We start from the raw sequence: 21731 nt of genomic DNA, 5'->3' as shown, positions 1-21731 counted from the left end.
CAGGAGAGTAGACTAGCATAGAATGTTAAATATTCTTGGGCATTCGGTGGCTTTGAAAAGAGAGCAATTTGCATAACATTACTCAGGCAGAGTTATAGATCATCTTTGGGTCTGATCTTCTTTTATCTATAAATACCTTAAGTATAATCTAATGGCTTTGTAGTTAATATAATGGCCACTGTGATGTTCTTGAGCTCAGAATAAGCATTAGCATGAAACTAGGTAGCTTCAAAAAGGGAAACATTAAGTGTTTTTTAAGTTTATCAAGAAGAATCTAGCAAAAGTAGTTTATGTTTACATAATAAAATTATTTCAGACAAAGAAACTCACAGAAAATTTTCTTATACTCATATTGACTGATTTAAATGAGTAAATCGTGTATGTAAGTAAATAAATCAGTGACAGTATTACTTTAAATCTCAATCACTAACTACTAAACCATTCTACATCACTTATAATCATAGATTTCAAGAATGGTAATGGGTCTTACCACTTATATGTGATTATCAAAACAAAATGTACTGAGAGTATCCTGTACAAGAAACATATACCTTACATCTGAATGTGTGTATAGATCTGACTATCAGAAGATTCTGAACTGCTTTTATAAAGATCTCCGTATTAAGTAGGACAGAACTTTATGTGATTGTTTTTGTCCAGATATGTTTTGAGACTGAAGAAGAGCGATAGTAAAACAGAGCAATAAAGATTTAGACCACATGTCTGGAAGTTTCTCATTCCAGCAGAAAAATTCAAAATTGGGACCTAGTTCCATGACAAAAGATAATGACAAATAAATTGTTAATATTTAAATATGTGATGCTTCTATATTAAGGAAAGTAAAGACACTAATCCAAATGCAATGATTTAAACTTATGGGGGTTCATGTTCAGAAAACAAAGAAAATGCTACAAAGATATTTGGAGAGAGAAGTGGGGATATTGAATATGACCCGTTATTAAGTGATAACAGGCATTTTAATTAATTTTCTTAACTGAAATTGTGACAATGTGGTTATTCAGGAAAAGGTCTTATTTTCAGAAAACTGGTGCTGAAATATTGTATAGTGAATTGGTATGACGTTTGTAAATTATTTTCAAATCATCCATACATGAAAGTAAAGCAAATACAACAAAATGTTGAGAATGGTTTAATCTAGATTTTGAGAATATAGATTTTCATCATATGATTACTTCAATTTTTTTCTGTTGATTTCAAGTTTTACTTAACATGATTTTGGTAAAGGGAAATGGTGTACCTCCCAAACACCTTTAACTCCTCTTCAGATAGCATCAGTAATTTATAGCAGAGGAACAAAAATAACAACCCATAATTCTGATGGGAGTGGCATAGAGGTCATCAGAGAAGATGGCCAATTTCTGTAACATTGCACGTAGGTGAAGGATTGGTGACTGTTTAAACAAGCCCAAAGGAGCTACATGCGAGTGTTTACACTGAGAGGGCTCCAGCAATGAAGGCAAAGCTCTGAAAGAGACCCAGATTTGGCAGATTACAAAGAAAAGGCATAAAATTTGCCAGGAAAAACACAGAGATGAACTAACATTCTATATACAGAATTTCTCCCATATGCTTGAGAACACATAAAATACAGGCATTAATGACCAGAATGTAAACAATACAGAAATAATTTTTAAAAGATGTTATTCTGTAGATAACCTGCAAAGAATTAGGGCAGTGTTGGGACACCATCATGCTTAGGACACCCCCAACCGAACATCTGAAAGTAGAAGAAATGATTGATTATTTTATTCATTCTAGGCCAAAACTCTAATCAATAAATACAACTCAAAAACTCAAAACTTCAAATTAGGTTATTTATTCTTAAATATGAACAGGAAACTCAGAGTTATCAGGTATTCAAGGAAAGCCCACGTTATGAGTGGCAAAGACCCAAATTCCAAACAAAAGTAATCCTGAAGGAAGAGATAATTTAAAGAAACCCCACAAACACAGACTAATTAGAGTTTTCAAAAAGTTTCAAGAAATCCCACAGTTCACAAAATAAGAATATGATTATTTTTAAAAGAATACTTACAGAAATCCTGGAAATGAATATATCTGTGGTATATGTGTGTGTGTATGCACAATTTGTGTGTATTAAATTTGAAAATGAAGAGCATTACCAATAAATAAAGTAATATAAATTTATTGCTTTCACACAATAGTCCAAAAGCTATGGCAATAAATAATATGAGTGAAATATATATGATACAGTGAAGATGCGTAAGGTCTAACATTAAACAATTGAATTCTAGGTTAAGAACACGAAAAACCGAGGACAGGAAATAATCGTGGAAATAATCATGGAAATAATCATTCATAAAAATTTCTGAGTGCTGAAGGAAAATAGTTTTTGAATTGAGAAAATTTACTAAGTGTCCAACCTCAAATAGGAAACATAAACACACATAAACTCACACCTGGAGGCAATGTTCAAAACACAAACCCAAATAAACACACACTTGGAGACAGTGTTCTAAATAATTAGACTACATTCATAAAAATAAGACTATAAACACTAGAGAAAGAGAAGATGAAAATAAAAAGGGAAAAAAGAGGCTCTTTACCAACAAAGAAAGTATAATCAGACAGATACCAAGTCCACTCTTGGTTTCTAGAAGATAAAGAACACAATTCCAGATGCAAATGTATAAATTCCTTAAAATCTATGAAGAGAAATGATTTCCAATCTGGAAATATATGCCCAGATAAAAATTAATTATATGTGAGGGTAAAAAAAGGCATACTGTGATATGAAAAGACTCAAGTAAAATGTCTAACATACACTCATTATTAAGAAATTATATAAAATTAGTGCAAGCCAACAAAATAGTAAACCAAAGTAAACATAACATCCAGAAAAAGTGTTTCCAAACCAGGAGATTAATAAAGTAAATTCCAGGTTGACAATTGTGCAGATGTTCTTGTTTGGATTAGCAAGAAAGAAGCCTCCTAAAGAGAGGCATGTGGTGAAAAGATTTGATGTCAGACCTCAGAAGTGGGATGAATCTAAGGATATTAAAAAAATTAATAAATAAAACCACTAACAGACAAAGATATCACAGAAAAAAAATCCATGTGCAAAATAAAACTGCAGCAATTACCTAGGAAATACACATTATTTGGTAATAAAACAAAAAGGTTTACATTGTTGTAATTATTGTAAAAAGAGTGTTAGTTGTTCTCTTATTTTTTAATGTTTTAGCATCAACTGATAGACAAAACTTAGAAGGCTTATTTATCAGCAGGTGTTCTCAGAGAAAAATAACAAACTGGATGTTGATATAGCTATAGATGTAGATGTAGATATAGTTATAAATATATAGATATATGGAGATATTTAGAGAGATCTCTCTATATATAGATATATCCATATATAGACGACATATATAGATATATCCATATATAGACGACATATATAGATATCTATATATACCTATATATGGATATATCGATATATACCTATATATGGATATATCTATATATACCTATATATGGATATATCGATATATACCTATATATGGATATATCCATATATAGAGGATATATATGGATATATCTATATATATATATCTATATATATGGATATATCTATATATAGCTATATATATGGATATATCTATATATAGCTATATATATGGATATATCTATATATCTATATATAGCTATATATACGGATATATCTATATATCTATATATACGGATATATCTATATATAGCTATACATACGGATATATCTATATATATCTATATATATGGATATATCTATATATAGCTATATATATGGATATATCTATATATAGCTATATATATGGATATATCTATATATATAGCTATATATGGATATATATGGATATATCCATATATATCTATGTATATGGATATATATAGACATGTAGACATATCTCTCTATGTAGGTATATATATATATATATATATATATATATATGTATCGATATATAAAGATTAGTTATAAGGAATTGGCTCACACAATTATAAAGGCTGACTAGTCCAAAGGTACGTAGTTGGCAAACTGTAGACCCAGGATAGCTTCTAGTTCTAGTCTAAAGACGTGCAGACTCAAGACCCAGGAAAAGCCAGTGTTTTAATTGAAGTCAAAAGGCACAAAAAAAGTCCAGTGTCTCAGCCTGAAGGCAGTCAGGCAGGAGGAGATCTCTGTTACTCACGGACGCGTTTGCCTTTTTGTTCTATTCATTCCCACAGCTATTGAATGAGGCCCACCCGCATTAGGGAAGGCAATCTATTTTATTCAGTGTACTGATTTAAATATTAATCTCATTCAGAAACACCCACAGAGGCACACCCAGGATAATGCTTGACCGGAATCTCTGGGCAATTTATGGGCTCAGTCAAGTTAACATATAAAATTAACTATCAGGCTTATTTTTAAAAAGAGGCCTGGCCACGCAGGGTGTCTCACACCTGTAATCCCAGCACATTCAGAGGCATAGGCAGGTAGATTGCTTGAGCCCAGGAGTTTGAGACCAGCCTGGGTAATATGGTGAAACCCCATTTCTACAAATAAAAAAATAGAAAAATTAGCCAAGCATGGTAGTCTGTGCCTGTAGTCCCTGCTATTCAGGATGATCACTTGAGCCCAGGAGGCAGAGGCTGCAGTGAGCTGAGATTGTGCCACTGCACTGCAGCTGGGGCCACAGAACAAGACCCATTAAAAAAAAGAAAAAAAAAAAGCCTAAGGCCTACTTCAGAATTTTTTAGAACAGATTCTGTATAATACAGATGACGGAAGCTGGTGGGGGATGGGGAGAAGAAATGGAAGGAGATGGACATAAGGGGAAGTGTAAAGGTGTTAATGCTATGATCCTATGAAATAGAGAAACCACAGATACATTCTAATGTCAAAAAAAAAAAAAACATGAACGTTGTATTGAAGGGCATTAGGGTGACGGATATTTGTATCTACAACCTACTTTTAAATGCATCAGAAATTAAGCTAGGTTAACAGATAGACAAACGGGTAGAAAATAATAAAACAATTCTAAACAGTATGTAAAAAATATATAGACTAGGAGGTAAGTATACAGATGAATACTATATACCTTTATTATGAATTTAAAAATTTCATAATAAAATGTTGGAGGAAAGAAGAAAAAAAGGGATGCATTCTATGAGTGAACTGAAGTTTAGAAACAAAGACACTCAGATATCACTTAGTGTTTTCTTGACAACACAGAGAATAAACAGTGGTACAGTTTTATTTGGACAAGGCAGGGGTATGCAGTTTGAAAGTCAATAAATATTATTCAAATTTATAATTAAAGAACTACTATAACAATAATCATTTAGCCAATTTTATATATGTATTTTTTATAAGAACTGAAACAGAAACAATGAAAATAGAAACAATTAAAAATGTCCCCAGTTGGCTAGGAAAGAGTATGGTTTGGGATTATAAACTCTTTGATTCTGTATGATATTTAGCAATTTAATTGTATTACTTTGATTAAAATGTTTTTGATCAGTTTCAACTGATGTAATAAATTCATATTTATTGATACAGAAAAATATTTATGATATAATCCATCTAAAAAGCAAGTTACAAAACAGTGTACAGTGTACCATAGTACATATGAACACAATTAGTGAAGTAATTTGCAGAGCTATATACCAAATCAGAAATTATTTTGGTAATGAATTTATGATTTTCCTAGTTTTCTGATTTTTTCCATGATCTCATATACTTTATTCTCAGAAAACAAAAGACAAAACCCCACACATACGCAAAAATAAACGAGTAAGTTCATTACAACCCCAGAGGCTAAGTCAATGGGAAAAGAGGGAAATGAATGGTTATGAGCATAAAGACAGGGACAAATAAAAGAAGTCTGGAGCACAGAGAACAATTTACAAATCAGCAGTCATTTTAAAGGACACAGAAATCATGGTTTTAAATATCATTCCATAAGCAAAGAGAATATTAAAATCATTTTTTGTAAAATTCCTTGAAAAATGTTTTGTAATAACTTTTTTATTTTTTACCCTTCTCATCACAACCCTTCTCATTACCACATAAGAGCCATATGTGGTAACTGTCCAGGGTTGTTCATCTCTATCTCTCGCCAGGAAATATACTGAATTGCAAGAATTCGGTACTACAAAAAGATGCATATTTTATATTAAGCAGTTACATTTAGAAGTAAACTGGTAACTTGATGGCATTTCTATAGCATAGATATATATATGTATGTATGACCTATATGTGTGTATATATATATGGCACTCATGTAAAAAACACATATATCTACATATGGGTTAGTAGTAGTGTTTGTTGAACACAATTTTTAGTTTTCACACAAATCCACCTTTTCAAAAATCAATTGTTCCTTCTCCCAACATACCCCAGGCTGGCAAATGACAAATGAAAATAAAATCCCTGCTGGAAATAGTGGTATAAAAAGCATTTTCCATTTTATGTGCACTTTTCAACCCAGAGAAAATAAGAAATTTGTTTTATTTTTGTGCAGTAGTTTCTAAAATATAATCAGAGAGATGCTAGTAAACATTTAACTTTAGATTAGCTTTCTCAAAACTTTTAAGCGCTGGAATGAAAGATTTGCTTACACTCTGAAGCTGGTGCTGGGTATCTTTTTTAAGCCTTCTTTGGCATCTCATTTTCACGCACCATCTGAGATGACTTGGAAAACACCAGAAAATAACAACACTACTTCCACAAAACAACTGCCTGGACAGTGACTATTTCTACAGCCGTCATTTATAGAACTCTTTTTCCGGGGAGAAATTTTATTTTAAGTGTCAATACTAAAAGACGATATATTTGGAGTTGGCTGCTTCAATCAGTAAATGTAGTCAGCACCGACTCAGAAACAGCTTATTTTTAATAACTGGAAGAAGAAATATTCCTGGCTGTTAGTTTTAAATGGCTACAAAGGAAAGAAATTATTTTTGTGGAATTATTAGCTTGCCGTATGTGTAGATTAAAATGGCTGTGTAAAAATGGCATCATGTGATTTTTTTTTTTACAGTGAACATGACCCAAAAATATGGAAAAGACTATGAGTTCTTTTTATCTGTAGCCCTCCTTCCTTCTTTGTGCAAATGAGACTAAGAACTTCCTTCATATTGTAAGCAAAGCCTGAATCCCGTTGCTGACATATTTGATAAAGCAGTTTCATTGATAGAGATCAATTTCTGGAATCACTAAAAATTCAACATTTTCTAAGATTCATAAAAATTATTATAGCTTTGGTCTTGACAGTTGCCTTTTTGTTTAAGGAAATAAACCCCAGAAAACATATAAACACATGCATATACATACATCCACACACGCACATTCACCACACAGTTTATGAAGGAAGGTAGAGTGCCCACTGGATCATTCAACTTCACCGAATGAATATGCAGACATTTAAAAAAGTAATTTTGAAAGATTTCAAATGGTACTAAAAAATAATTATGGTATTTTGTTTTTAAAAATCTTGATTCACTTATTTATATAGTATGTATATATATAGATAGATACAAGCAGAGAAATATATATCAATATAAATGTACAGTAAATATGTATTTATATATATTTACCCTTTCAGTTATATATTTACATAACTGAAACATATAAAAATAACAAAGAAGGGCAGGGCTCAGTAGCTCATGCCGATAATCCCAGCCCTTTGGGAGGCTGAGGCGGGCGGATCATTTGAGGTCAGGAGTTTGAGACCAGCCTGACCAACATGGTGAAACCCCGTCTCTATCAAAACTACAAAAATTAGCCTGGCATGGTGGCATGTGCCTTGTAGTTCCAGCTACTCTGGAGGCTGAGGCAGGAGAATTGCTTGAACCCGGGAGGTGGAGGTTGCAGTGAGCTGAGATCACGCCACCCCACTCCAGCCTGGGCAACGAGAGCGATACTCCAACTCAGAAAAAAAGAAGTTATCTCTAGGTAAGATGTGATGATGGAAATTTTCATCTTACTTTACACCTTTCACTACTGAAATTATCTTACAGTTGAAGTAAAGGAAATTTTATAATATCCAACATGAGCCAATGTCATTTATTTAATATCAAAATTAATATTGGAAAAATGTCTATACTTTAGGCTACCACCTATCTGCCTGAATTAATCAGCATGAATACTTAATTTTAAATATTACCTGTCAACACAGATCACTGAATGTGATCTCCTTTAAGGTATTATCATGTAATAAATTGCTATTAAAAAGTCTAATTCTCTCAAGAGTTTTATAGTCACCCACTTCATTTTCAGGTCAACATTTTAACATATTTTCCCATATTTTTTTCTGAAGCTTTAATCTCTGCAAAGCCCATTTTTAAATTAGAAGGAAAAGGTAGAAGAGTGAGGAGCAGCAGCAATTAACTTGAATTTGGATCTTGGATATAACTAAAAACACATTTTACTTCTTTATTTTTATGTCAGTTTGCAAAGGAAACAGTTATGATTTTAGCTAAATGAAGAAATTTTTGTTTTGTTTTTCTTTTTTCTTTTTATAATTCTACTTGTATCACATTTCAAAACCTACTTTGAATTTTCACTCAGTTCCCACAATATTACCATATATTCTTTGAGCTTTTGGCAAAATGGATCCATTTTTTAAAGTCATGCCATTTGCATTGAGCTTTTGCCTGTCTCATATATTTAGATAAATTTGAAAGCAAAAGGAATACCCACTGTGTTGAATATCTTTAATAGCATGGTTGAAATTTATAATTTGAAATTCATAAGTTCAAAGAACATTTATCTACCACTTGATTTTATGCTTGAAACTTCCTATGCTTCACAGCAGTTTTTTTTTTAAATAGGAGGACAAAAATATTTCCTCCTATCATTCATAGCAATTTTCTTTATACTTAAGTAAAATATAGAGAAACTTTTAAAGGAGCATCAAAATCTTGTTCCCTCTTATTGTTGCCATATTATTTTTATTATATTACCCGACCAGGTTTTTGTGGTTATGCTTATACTCTTATACAAAACACTTTTAGAACAAATATTGAAGGAAATGCAAGTTCACAAAATGAATAAGTTTACCTTAATAACATTAATATGAACAATGATATTATTTTATTGAACTTAAACCACTCTCTTGAGCTTAAGAGCAAAGATGTAGCCACAGTTGAACTTATATTTATTTGGGCTATATTTGGGCTAATATATTTGGGCTATATTTGGGCTATATTGTGCTTTTAATTACTCATACTAATACATAGGAAGCTTATTTGCAACAGGATATTTATATAATTTCAAATATTTTCAGAGTGTTTGTGTGTGTGTCGAAATGTTAAGAAAATGGAACTAATTCTTAAGCAACGATTTGCAAAAGAGCAGTGCTCATATGCAGATTTTTAAGGCATAGCCCAAATGGTTAGAGACGCTGCAAAAGTTTATTTTTCTTTTGGATGATCTGTTGACTGGAAAGAGCTTTTACGTGTAAAAATTTGGATGCTGAAATCAAATGGCTATACGCAAATGAGCAAGAATAGTTTAAAATATTTAAATCAGCATCTGCATAAAAATTAATATAAATATTATTTATAAGACTATGCTATGTATATATGTATATATATTTATATTGTGTATAAGAATATAATATTTATAGAAATATATACTACTAAAAATTATATATGGTGCACTATTTTATTTTATGTAATATTTTATGTATATATTTATTTATTTACATGTAATTTATATACCTTTAAGGCTGTGTGAATTTTTCATTTATTCTTGGTCTCCAGTTTGAACACTGCCTTACAGCATTACACTGATAATTTTCTCTACTCTTTAGTTCTCTTCCTTATTGCTTATTCATGTGTATCTTATTCCATGCTATAACATAATATACTGTACATGTGTTGAATTTTAAAAGAAATTAGCAGAATTTCAATGCTTTCCTATATTACTCAACATAAATATTCTATATATAGAATGAATTAGAGCAAGCTATTTGTGAATCTGAAAGGATAATCAGTGATTCTACCAATCATCTGGTTAATAGTGGTAAACTCATTCAAACTTAGCCTGTTAAAATGAGACGCTCTGCCCAATATGACTGAAAACCTCTTGGTTTGCCAGATTTTTCCCTTCTTTATAAATGAAAATGCTTAGTGTTTTCTGAGTTCCTTTGTACTATCTCCCACTGGATTCAGGTCATTGATTTCATCTTCAGAACACTCGGAAAGTTTATTTTGTGGTGTTTGTGAGCTAATTTATTTTTATTGCAATGTTTATTTAAAATGAAACAATAAGTACACTGAAGTTTTTTGCATTTCATTTTATGAAAATATTATCCCAAAGGGATACAGAAAAACTAAATACAAATTTTCAAAATTTGTTGGTTTTTTTTTTTTGCCTGTTGCTGTATCTGAGGTTGAACTTTTGTTCTGATCTTCGTAATACCTCAAAAAAAAAAAAATAGGTTAAGAGAAGGATGAACAGAAAAATGGATATGAGATCTGTCTGATAAGGCAAGTAGATTAATAGACAAATGGAGGAATGTTTGGATGTATAGGTATATATGTGTTCATTGCACAGTTTTCAACTTTTTGTGTTGAAATTTTTATAATAAGTTGGAGAAATAAAAAACAAGAAAACAGAACCCTAATATTTTTATTTAACATTTTTGATTAAAGGAATTATATTGCAAAATTATGACTTTTTAATTTGGCAACATCCTTTTAATGGTGTTCTTTCTTTGTCCTTCTCTTTCTCTTCCTCTCTCTCTCCCTCTCTTCCCTAAAGCTCCATTCCGACTTAGACAAAGGAGAGGGCACTGTGAAATACACCCTCTCAGGAGATGGCGCTGGCACCGTTTTTACCATCGATGAAACCACAGGGGACATTCATGCAATAAGGAGCCTAGATAGAGAAGAAAAACCTTTCTACACTCTTCGTGCTCAGGCTGTGGACATAGAAACCAGAAAGCCCCTGGAGCCTGAATCAGAATTCATCATCAAAGTGCAGGATATTAATGATAACGAGCCAAAGTTTTTGGATGGACCTTATGTTGCTACTGTTCCAGAAATGTCTCCTGTGGGTGAGTAAGCAAATCAAAATTCTGTGAGATACAAGGAGATCTCTTCAACATTTGCTTTTTGCAGGTTGATGTAAACATCTTATCTATCATCTAAAAGAATATTTTTCAATTCTAGATAATACAATTCTTTTCATTTATTTTTGTAACTTTTTTGTTTTTCTTTCTGCTTCATTATGAAGATAACTACAAGAATATATAACATTAGTTCCTGTTTTCCACCCTGTGAATCTACCTGAACTCATAGATTCCTTGCATGCTTTAAGCAAAAAATGTATTTTGTATTGAAATTGATTGTTATCTCAATTCCAGACACCTATATAGTGCTGGAGATACCCTACACCAGAAAATGCCAGATAGTAATTCCTAGATCAAAGTAAATTATCTAAAGCATGTATCACATCTGATCCAGAAGTGGTCCAGAAACAGGTGTGTTGCATCTTTTGTAGCTGTAAATAGAGACTCTAGAAGGGTGATACTGTTTCCTTTTCAGGGTAAATAACCCATACTTGTTATGCCATCAAGCCAAGCAGCAAATGAATAATGTTGTGAAAACATTATTAGAACAAATGAACAAATTACAATTACAATTATCAAATTAACAATTGGAATATAGCAGCACCATCATTCTGAAAATTTAAATTTGATGTAAATATACATTTCCATATCAGCCTAAATTTACAAAGTCCTATAATATGTAGGATATAAGGTCAATAAGTTAAGAATTCCAGCTTTAAGGACAATTTTAAATTATAATTTTTATTCCTCAGTCACCACTGCTAATCCTTCAGTTTATTTCAAAGTAACTTCTGGTTTTTATTACATTTGGAAGATAAAGCAACTTATCACAGGTAGGTTAAAACTTAAAATTCATGTATGAGCCATTGCTCATATTTTCTAAATCTGACATGCCCCGGGGGTTTCTACTGCTCCTACAACCACCACCCAGGATGTGCGATGAAGATTGTGCACGCTACCCTGAGGGCAGAAGCAGGTTAGTAGCTGTAGGAGCTGTCATATGGATTTACTACAATGCACTTGAAATTGTGTATGTGACCTTATCAGACATTTAAGGACCATAATCTCTCCTTGACCTAAGAAATCAGCTTGAAGTAATTCACTTAGATTTCATATTTTAATGTGTGTACCCAAGGCTGCCAATCGGTGATTCAGTACCTGCTACACTTTTGGGGTTGCCTCTTTTATGCCACTGTTACGATTGCTAGAAATTTAGAAGTCCAGTTGGAAAGAAGCATATCTTGTTAGAAAGTAGTCCCTAGAAAATGAGGGAGGCTGTGTCTTGATTTTACAGGGAAAAAAATAGTTAATATTTTGAGGAAAAATAAAGCTTTTAAGATGATATGCTATATAGTAGATAAATAGTTTAACTCAATGCCTACTTCATGTACACTGGATGTATTAACATAAATTTATGACCCTCAGTGACTTTTTATTACCAAAACAGCTTCCTTAAAGCAAACACACACACATGCCTCTACAGTATTGGAAAATTCTGTCTCATTAGATAAAACGATTAGGATTTTTCTTGAGCCAACTAGAATAACTAGGGCTGCAGAGTTGCAGCGTTCATATAAGGAGTTTGCAGCTCATATCCGAAGAGAGAAATATATTTGGAAAGTCAAAAGTGTAGGTAAGTGAGAAAGCAGAGTAGTTTCAGCTTTTGCAGTTGGAGTGGGATATAATTTACTGTGTTGTCATAAGATATTGGAAAGATCTTTGGAAGAATAGTTTCTTAAATCGTTTTCTCATGTGCCCTTACTGAAATTTCCCATTGGGCCTTCAAGACAACTCCAGTAAATACTTAAATTGATTTTCAATGCACTGCTTTCTTTCATTTTTATTTATTTATTTTGAGACTGGGTCTTGGTCTGTTGCCCTGGCTGGAGTGCAATGGCCCAGTCTTAGCTTACTGAAGCCTTAAATTCCTGGGCTGAAGAGATCCCTCCACCTGAGCCTCCTTAATAGCCAGGCATGTGCCACCCTGCCTAGCTTTTTTATTTTTTTATTTTATTTTATTTTTTACTTTTTGTAGAGAAGGGATCTAGCTATGTCGCCCAGGCTGTTCTCATGTAGTCCTGGCCTCAAATGATCCCTCCACCTTGGCTTCCCAGAGCACTGGGATTACAGTCATGAGCCACCCTGCTGGATCCTTTTTTTATTTTTAATAACACAAGGGTATTTTTGAATGTGAAATTTTACCACATGGTATGAGTTAGTCCAAGTGTTTTTATGCTAAAGTTACATAATATACACTTTTCAAGTAAGTACAAAGAGGTATAAACGCTGTTATGAATCGAATGTTAAAAAATAAATCTCTATGCATTACTTTTGCCTTTCCCCATAATCTCACATATACACATAAAACAAAAAACAAGGAGACCCAATTACAGTTGTGGTATCTGCTGTTTCTGCCTTGAAATTTCCAATTTACAACTAACCAACAACTACTGTGCATCCAGAACTTACATCTATGTTCCTAGAGTACTTGAACCCCATTCTCAAGTGCACCCTTCTTACCAGGTGGAAATGGTTCACTGCTGTAATAATCTATGAAAAGATTATGTTTTCCTCTACTTTTTTTCCTCTCATATAATCTAGGCAATTCTCCCTCTGTATCATTTTCCTGAGAATACTAAAATAATTTTTAATCAAGACCAGATGGAACTTTGTATGGTATATTGACAGTATACCAATTGTTGTGACAAATCTTACTGCCTGTTGTAGATATCAGTGTTTGAAGTATTCCCTATGAAATAACTTTTCTGTCCCAATAATTGAGAATGCTGTTTCATTTCCAAAAAAAGGGAAGAATTAATCAATTAAAAATACATATAGTGAAATAACCTATTTTGTAACATAAAACATAAGATGAAGAAATATCGGAACATTGATATGAAGTTTAACAGTAATGGATTATATATCCAGAAATATGAACAAATAAACCTGCAATGAAAATTTACTAATGTTACTAATTTTCACTTGTGTAAAGTGAACATTACAAAGAACATAGTGTACAAAGGGAGAATGGTGGTGGGTAGGATAAGTCAAGATTTCAGAGGAAAATCAATATTTAAGATTTACAGCACTGTGGAATATATTTAATTTTCCTAAAGTTGAAGAAAATTCCAGTGAATCTATGAATTGTTTAAGAGAAAGGTCACTCTGTTACTGACTTCTGCTACATCTAATATTCCAGGGAAGTAATATTTAGAGATAAAAAGCTTTTACTCTGACCTCCGGAAATTACCTAATGATCCAGATACTCCCAAAGTCAAAGCAAATCCTTGGAGACAAATTTGGACTTTATGAATGTGGACTTAATTCTTTAAGATCACTAGAGCAACAATAAATTATAGGAATGTACCCTCTTTAATATCTGATGATTATGCGTAAGTGGGGTGTGCAGTTTTAAGTTACTTTTCCTAGAGTGCTGACAGGTTTAGAGTGTTAAATCCACATCCACTTGTATTATCTTCCTCTGTTTGAGCTGTGCCAACTTGAGTCAGCTGATTTGACTATTTATAATTGGATACCTAACCTATGATATGATATAGTAGATGTCAATAATGACTCATGATTTATGTAGTCAGTCTTACCATTTTCTAAGCCGTAGTCAGGTGCCATGTGATCTAACTAAACATTTGTATTTCTTATTTTACTTAACAATTACGGTAACCCCAATGCAGTATTATTCACTGTTGAATTTTTTTTAATGTGAAAACTTAATAACCCCTATGGATAAGAAAGTAAGAATGATTCTTAGATGCTTTAGAACCAAATTAATCAGAATTTAATATACCATTTTGTCTACGTGTCATGGCGGCCAAAATATCTTTGAGAAAGTTAAACTTAGCTTTCAATCTCAGATGATCTACTTAAGAATTTGGAAGGTTTATATTATATTATCGAGAATGGGGATTCTTGCTTAAATGAAACCTGAAGGATAGGCATCTTTCATTCAATATCTTAAAAAGAAAGTTTAGCTGACGTTTAAATAAGAAAAGATACACTTAAAATAAAGTAGAACACTGGCTTAATAAAAATAGTGAACAAGTACTCCCTTGCTTTTCTTTTTTTCTCTCAACTCTATTTTATTTTACATGAAGTTTGGGGAGAAATGCTAAGATGAAATTTTTGGTGAAATTTTTCAGAGGTTATTTAACCAGAGACTATTTTCTTTTTTCTTTTTTTTTTTTTTTTTTTTTGAGATGGAGTCTTGCTCTGTTGCCCAAGCTGGAGTGTAGTGGTGCGATCTTGGCTCACTGCAACCACTGCCTTCCAGGTTCAAGTGATTCTCTTGCCTCAGCCTCTCGAGTAACTGGGATTACAGGTGTGCACCACCACACTCAGCTAATTTTTGTATTTTTAGAAGAGATGGGGTTTTGCCACGTTGGCCAGGCTGGTCTCGAACTCCTGACCTCAAGTGATTTGCCTGCCTCGGCCTCCCAAAGTGCTGGGATTACAGACCTGAGCTACTGCACCCAGCCAACCAGAGACTACTTGCTATGTGGCCATATTTAAATGGTCCAAGAAGGAAAAGTGAAGAATATGTCTATACTTTACATTAATGAACTAGCATAATTTAGAAACGTATATAAGTCTCCATACTTCCTTATTTTCACAAAAATGCCATAGAGAGACAAATCAAGACATAAAAATCTAGATATATTCTCTTATCCCGTGAGCTAGCCATGGAAACAGAGAGAAACTCAATTAGTATCAGAGGAACAGATGAATTATCATCTGCTTCTATCTATGCCCTAAAAGCAGAGTTTTTCAGAAGCTTGAAGACAGAATGTTGACTATTTATTTTCTACACATAAAGACATTCTCCTTGTGCAATCAAAATACAATGTTTAAAATCAGGAAATTTGCATTAATGTATTATTACAATCTAATCCTTCAGCCCTATTCAAGCATTAGCACTTGTCTGAATAGTGGCTTATATAACAAAAAGTTCAAGTTCAAAATCAAACATTGTATTAAAATGTGACATCTGTTTAGTTTCCTTTAATCTGAAATAGGTTCATATTTTTTCTTGGCTTCCGTGACTTTAATATTTTTGAAGTTTTCTGCCTAGTTATTTTTTAGAATGGCTCTCCCATCTTGAGTATGTGTGATGTTCCCTCATGTATGAATGAAGCATATACATGTTTGTCAGAAATATCCCAGAAGCAATTCTGTACTCTCCTCATTATGTTCTATTGAGTGGGCCGTGGTTTTTGATTTGTCTCATTACTGATGATGGTTATTTTTATTATTTGATAAAGGTTGTGTATAACTTATCTATTATGGCATAATACATTAACCAAAACCTTAGTGGTGTAAAACAGCAGATACTTAAGTTTCTCATAGGAATGGCTATTGAGTACCTCTGTCTCAAGGCTTCTCAAGAGGTTGTAGCTACCTTGTTGCCTGGGGTTGCAGTCTGATATAAAGGCTTAGTTAGGGGGTGGTAGAAATCTTCCATATGTTCTTTGCTACATGGACCTCACAGGCCTACATCATAATGTGGCAGCTGGCTTTCCTCAGAATGAACTACCCAAAAGAGAACTAGACAGAGAGAAAACCCTCTGATTGAAGCCATAGTCTATTTATAACCTAATCTTGAAAGTGACATCACATCCCTTCTGCCATATTCTACAAGTAAGTGCAACCCGAATACAAGAAAGCTGGGATCATTGAGGGCTCTCCTACAGTCTACCTACCACTGTCTATACTCTGGCTCTCAATGATTCATGTTGCTCTCTCATGCAATATATTCTCATCCCCTTCTGAGGACCCCAAAAATTTCAGCCCACTACAGCTTCAGCTCAAAGTCCAGAAGCTTTTCATCTAAATCAAGTCAAGATGGGGAAGTGATCTTTGGGTTTTTTTTTTCTTTTTTTAATTTTTTTACTTTTAGTTCTGGAGTACCTGTGCAGGATGTGCAGGTTTGTTACATTGATAAACATGTGCCAGTGTGGTTTGCTGCACCTATCAACCCAACACATAGGTATTCAGCCCAGCATGCATTAGCTATTTTTTCTAATGCTCCCCCTCCCTCCACTGCACCCCCCATCAGGCCCCAGTGTGTATTGTTCTCCACCCTGTGTCCATGTGTTCTTATTGTTCAGCTCCCATTTATAAGTGACAGCATGTGGTGTTTGGTTTTCTGTTCCTGCGTTAGTTCACTGAGGATAATGGCTTCCAGCTTCCTCCATGTCCCTGCAAAGGACATGATCTCATTTCCTTTTGTGGTGGCATAGTATTTCATGGTGTATATGTACCACATTTTCTTCATCCAGATTTGTGATACTAAAGAGATCAGTTACTGCCCATTCACCAAAAATACAATGGTAAAACAGGCATAAAATAATGTCTCTAGACATTCCTGTTGAAAAAAATGGTAAAATGCACAGACTAAAGGAATTATTGGTCCACCACATTTTAAAATCCCAGTGGTAAATGTTGCAAGTCATTTGATTATATTCAACGCCTGTGAATAATTATTCATGCCTCTAAGCTCTTCATTCTGTCTTTTGAGTTATTCTTTTTTTTTTTTCCCCATGAAATACAGCTTGTACTTGCAATAGTACTTGGGTGTAGAACTTGTTGAGAGTGCATATCCTTTTGTTCAGATCTAACTATCATTTCCTAGTTGTATGTAGTTGTGTGGGTTATTTCTCCTCCTTTTACATTGATTTTCTCACCTGCAAGTGAATAATAGTAACACTTTATTAGCAGGGTTATTGCAAGTAGCAAGGAGAAAATATATATTTACCATTTGCCACAATCCCTGGGGAAGTGCAGTCAATAAATTGGAAAGGGTCCTCATAAAAGTTTGATGATCATTCTCAGAAAAGTAGCCAGAGAAAGTCTAAATGGTAAAGGTTCCAGCTCATTATCTTCTTCCCTTTTCTCAAGTTTTCTCTCCATCTGACACATGAGGTCAATATTTACCATTGCCCTTTCTACAAATTTAACCAAGTATATTTAAAAGCATAATGACCTTCTATCCCAATTTACATTTTCTTTGGTGTAGAGGACGCCTTTACCTTGATGTGTGGAGACAAGCCGTTGATTTGTAAGAAACACCAATTATCAGTTTCCACTTCTGCTTCACAATCTGCTGAGTCGCTTTAACACATTTGATGAAATTGAGCAAGGCCTTGTGATCTCTCCTGTGCCAGCCGTGAAGTGTCCACTGCACGCAGCATGGCAGAACTATTTTCAGGGCCATAGGATGTTATGGCTGTGTGGGCAGGGAGCATTTTATTCGTCTGTTTGATTCCTGTTTTTATTAGTGGTGCAATTGCGAAGGTAATGCTATTGACACTTTTTGTATGGATTTCAGAGAAGAGTATGAATTGTTTTAGTAGCAGCACAGTGTGTCCCTAAACATAAACCATGCTGTACTGATAGTTACTTTAGCAGCCGCTGATCAGCAATAAATGTTAAAAATTAACAAGAAGTTCCTTTTTTTCGAAACCACCAAATGACTCTAAGCATTAAATATATTTTAGCAGGAGTTGCTTCTCGGCCACAGAGTGGTTTAAAACATTAAACATATTTTCAAAGTACTACTCCTTCCCCAGCCTCCAAGTGGTTGTAAACATTAAATATGTTTTATAAAAACTGCTTTGCCAGCTACTGGCAAGATAGCTATGAACATCATTTTTCTTTAAAGTTGTCTTCCAGCTGCGGGACTATTTTTCCTTATTTGCTCTATTTTATTTATATTTTGTACACAAAAGCAGGCAAGAGGCTACGTTGGCCCAATTGTCTCTTGCTTTATGATAAGTGATTGTGGGAGAGCAGTTGCACCTCTGTAAAACCCTGCTGGCCACAGGAGCTTGCTGAAGTTCAATTGCTGATACAGAATATTTCATATAGATGTCAACTGTGTCTTCCAAAATAATTTTTATTTTTTTTATTGTGCAATGTGTTGAGGCATAAATATGGGCATGCATTAACATCAGCATTAAGAAAAATAACTTGAAGCAACCAGACACTGATGAATTATACCCACTGATTCAGGCGAAAATATTCCATGAAGAGAACAGACTCAAATGGCAGGACTAGTATGTTAATGAGGTCTTTAACCCAAACATGATGAAAGACTTGGAACCTCTGTCTGTCTGGAAATCATCCAGTGTGACTACTGCATGCGATTCAAAAAGAGTGAAGAGTATGCTATTCCATAAAGGTCTATCCAGGACTTAGACCAGGAAATCTTTTCATTTTAACCAAATTCACAATGAAAATAACGTGTGCCCCTTGAGTGAAATGAAAAATAAATTAGCTCTATCATCTCAGGCACAGTAATTCATCATCAGGCCAAATAATTAATTACTCAGGAAAGCTTTGATTTCGATGGGAGCCAAGTGTTTTCCAAATTGTGTAGTACTGTATCTTGCCAAATGTTTTATTTTAGGTGTATGTTCAACAGGTTCAAATATTCATCAATACCTATGTGACAGGCACTATTTTAGGTACTGGAGCTAGAACTTGAGCAAAAAAGACAAAAATTCCTCCTCTCAGGAAGCTTTTACTCCAAAGGCCTCCTGCAGGGGCAGCAAGCTAAACTCTGTGAGCTAAATTCAACATATCATCTGTTTTTATTGGAACAGTTACACTTATTCATTTCTGTGTTGTCTATGGCTGCTTTCACACCACAATGGAAGAGCTGGCAACAGAGACCATATGGCCTGCAAAGACTAAAATATTTACTATCTGGTCCTTCACAGAAAAGTATGTTGACCCATTACATAGTGGATTGAGTGTGAGAGAGGAGATTAAGGTAAGGCCAACATTTTAAATCGACCTGTGAGGAAGAAGTGTTTTTTTCTCCCTAAAAATTACCTCTTCCAAAAGAAAAAAAAACAAAACATAAAAAGAAAGAAAATGGAAAGACCCAAGGTAAAATGAAGGGTAAAAGTGAGCACCACATTAATACATATGTATCAGCATGAAATCAGATGCTGCCATTTAGTTCCTGCTGAAAGTGTTGGTTTGGCTTTATTAAAATCACTTAAACACAGTCTTTCAATGTTATAGATTCATGGTAAAGGTTTCTTTTTCCTTTTGTGAATTTTTAAAAATTTCTCTGCAAAAATTATTCCTCACACAATTATGTAACTTTATATTTTCAATTACAACTAAAACTAAAAATGTTGAACGAACAACTCTATATTGGATTAAAATATTCATTTTCCATCTTCATTCTCAGGATTCATATTTGGTTGCCTCATGGTGATGTAAGTATATTGAAAAAAATGGAAAATTCTTGAAAGCAAAAATGTTAAAACTCACCAGTATTAATAATTATCTCCAAATAACTATTACAGAAAACTTCCTCAGAAAGTAAAATCAGAGTGAAGGTATCAAGGTTCGCACTATTTTCATTCCCAACCAAGAAACTGACACCTGAAAAAAAAAAAAATCAGAGTCTACAGTTTTACAAATAATTAACAAAATGAACATCAAAATATGGTGCAATTTGTTTAATTGGCAAAGGCACACAACAAAAAAGAAATATGTCAATTAAACTGTCAACCATGTTAATTTTGCCTCTGAGAAAAACATTGTAATAGGATGATTTCATGAAATGCTTTGATGACAAGAAAATGCCAAAATATGATTAGCTACTTCAAAATTCAACTGAAACAAGAAAGCAATTGGTGGCAGCTGGAATAACCAAAGGTCTTTTTTTTAAATATACCTTTTTTTTTCCTTCTCTTTTTGCCTGTGTTTAATCAATAGCATACATTTTGTTTGACAGTGAAATGATTCATAATGAAAACATTGGTATCACAAAAACTTAGCAGAAACTTTGCTATAATATTAGAATATACACTTCTATTTTCCCAAAACTCTTTAAAAATATAATTACTGTTTCTGAAAGAATTTGTTATCTTTATGAAATAATGTATTTTTCTTACTAGCATTAAGTGCTTATTTAGCTGAAGGCCAGAATTAGAAGCAATTCACTCATATGAGTATGTTTATATTTCTATTGTCAAATATATTTACTTAGAATTTAAACCAAGATATATTTTATTTATTGTTCTCATCACTGCCTGTTAGTCAGAATAGATATTTTAAAATTTTACTAGGTCATGTAAATTTTACTACCTATATTTCTTATTCCTGTTTGTTTAGAAAAATAATCTAGTCTATATCTAAGCTAACAAATAATCCTAAACATTGGAAATACAAACATGATTATGAAGAATTCACTTTCTAATAAGTTTCAGCTTTTTACAAATGGCTGCTTAAATATAATGCATTAATAAAATGTATTTTTAAAAATACATCTTGTTTATGCATTACTTGAACCATAACTGATCCTCATTTCCAGTCAAAAAGAACACTGTCTACATATGTTAATCTCTAATACAACAAAAGCAGGCTTAGCTTAATGGGAATCTTATTAGAGTAAAATAGTTCTTTTTATTTTTTATTTTATTTACTTATTTTCTTACAATAAGAAGATTATAATTTGGTAACTAGCAGGAGAAGAAAGACTTCCAAAGATTATTTTATGGGTCCATGTATTTGTTTTTCCTGAGGGTAACTAGTGCTAATTCTAGAAAGGCAGAATGCTGTAGGAAAAACAAAATAAGCCCTGAAGTACAAAAGATTTGGATTCAAACTTTGAAA

At 33.1% G+C, this 21731-nt stretch overlaps 1 protein-coding gene across 2 annotated transcripts in view; it reads left to right on the top strand.

The window, feature by feature from the left end:
• CDH12 (cadherin 12) overlaps nt 1–21731 on the top strand; it is a 466101-nt gene that overhangs the window by 219670 nt on the left and 224700 nt on the right. For both annotated transcript variants that reach the window (XM_030813934.1, XM_030813935.1), the window contains one exon: nt 10775–11069. In XM_030813934.1, the coding sequence (XP_030669794.1) occupies nt 10775–11069 (295 nt within the window). The remainder of the gene's footprint in view (nt 1–10774; nt 11070–21731) is intronic.

The sequence above is a fragment of the Nomascus leucogenys genome, chromosome 6 (assembly GCF_006542625.1).
Source record: "Nomascus leucogenys isolate Asia chromosome 6, Asia_NLE_v1, whole genome shotgun sequence".
Lineage (NCBI taxonomy): Eukaryota > Metazoa > Chordata > Mammalia > Primates > Hylobatidae > Nomascus > Nomascus leucogenys.
Note: the sequence above shows the minus strand (reverse complement) of the source record. Positions and strands in the feature narration are given on the sequence as shown.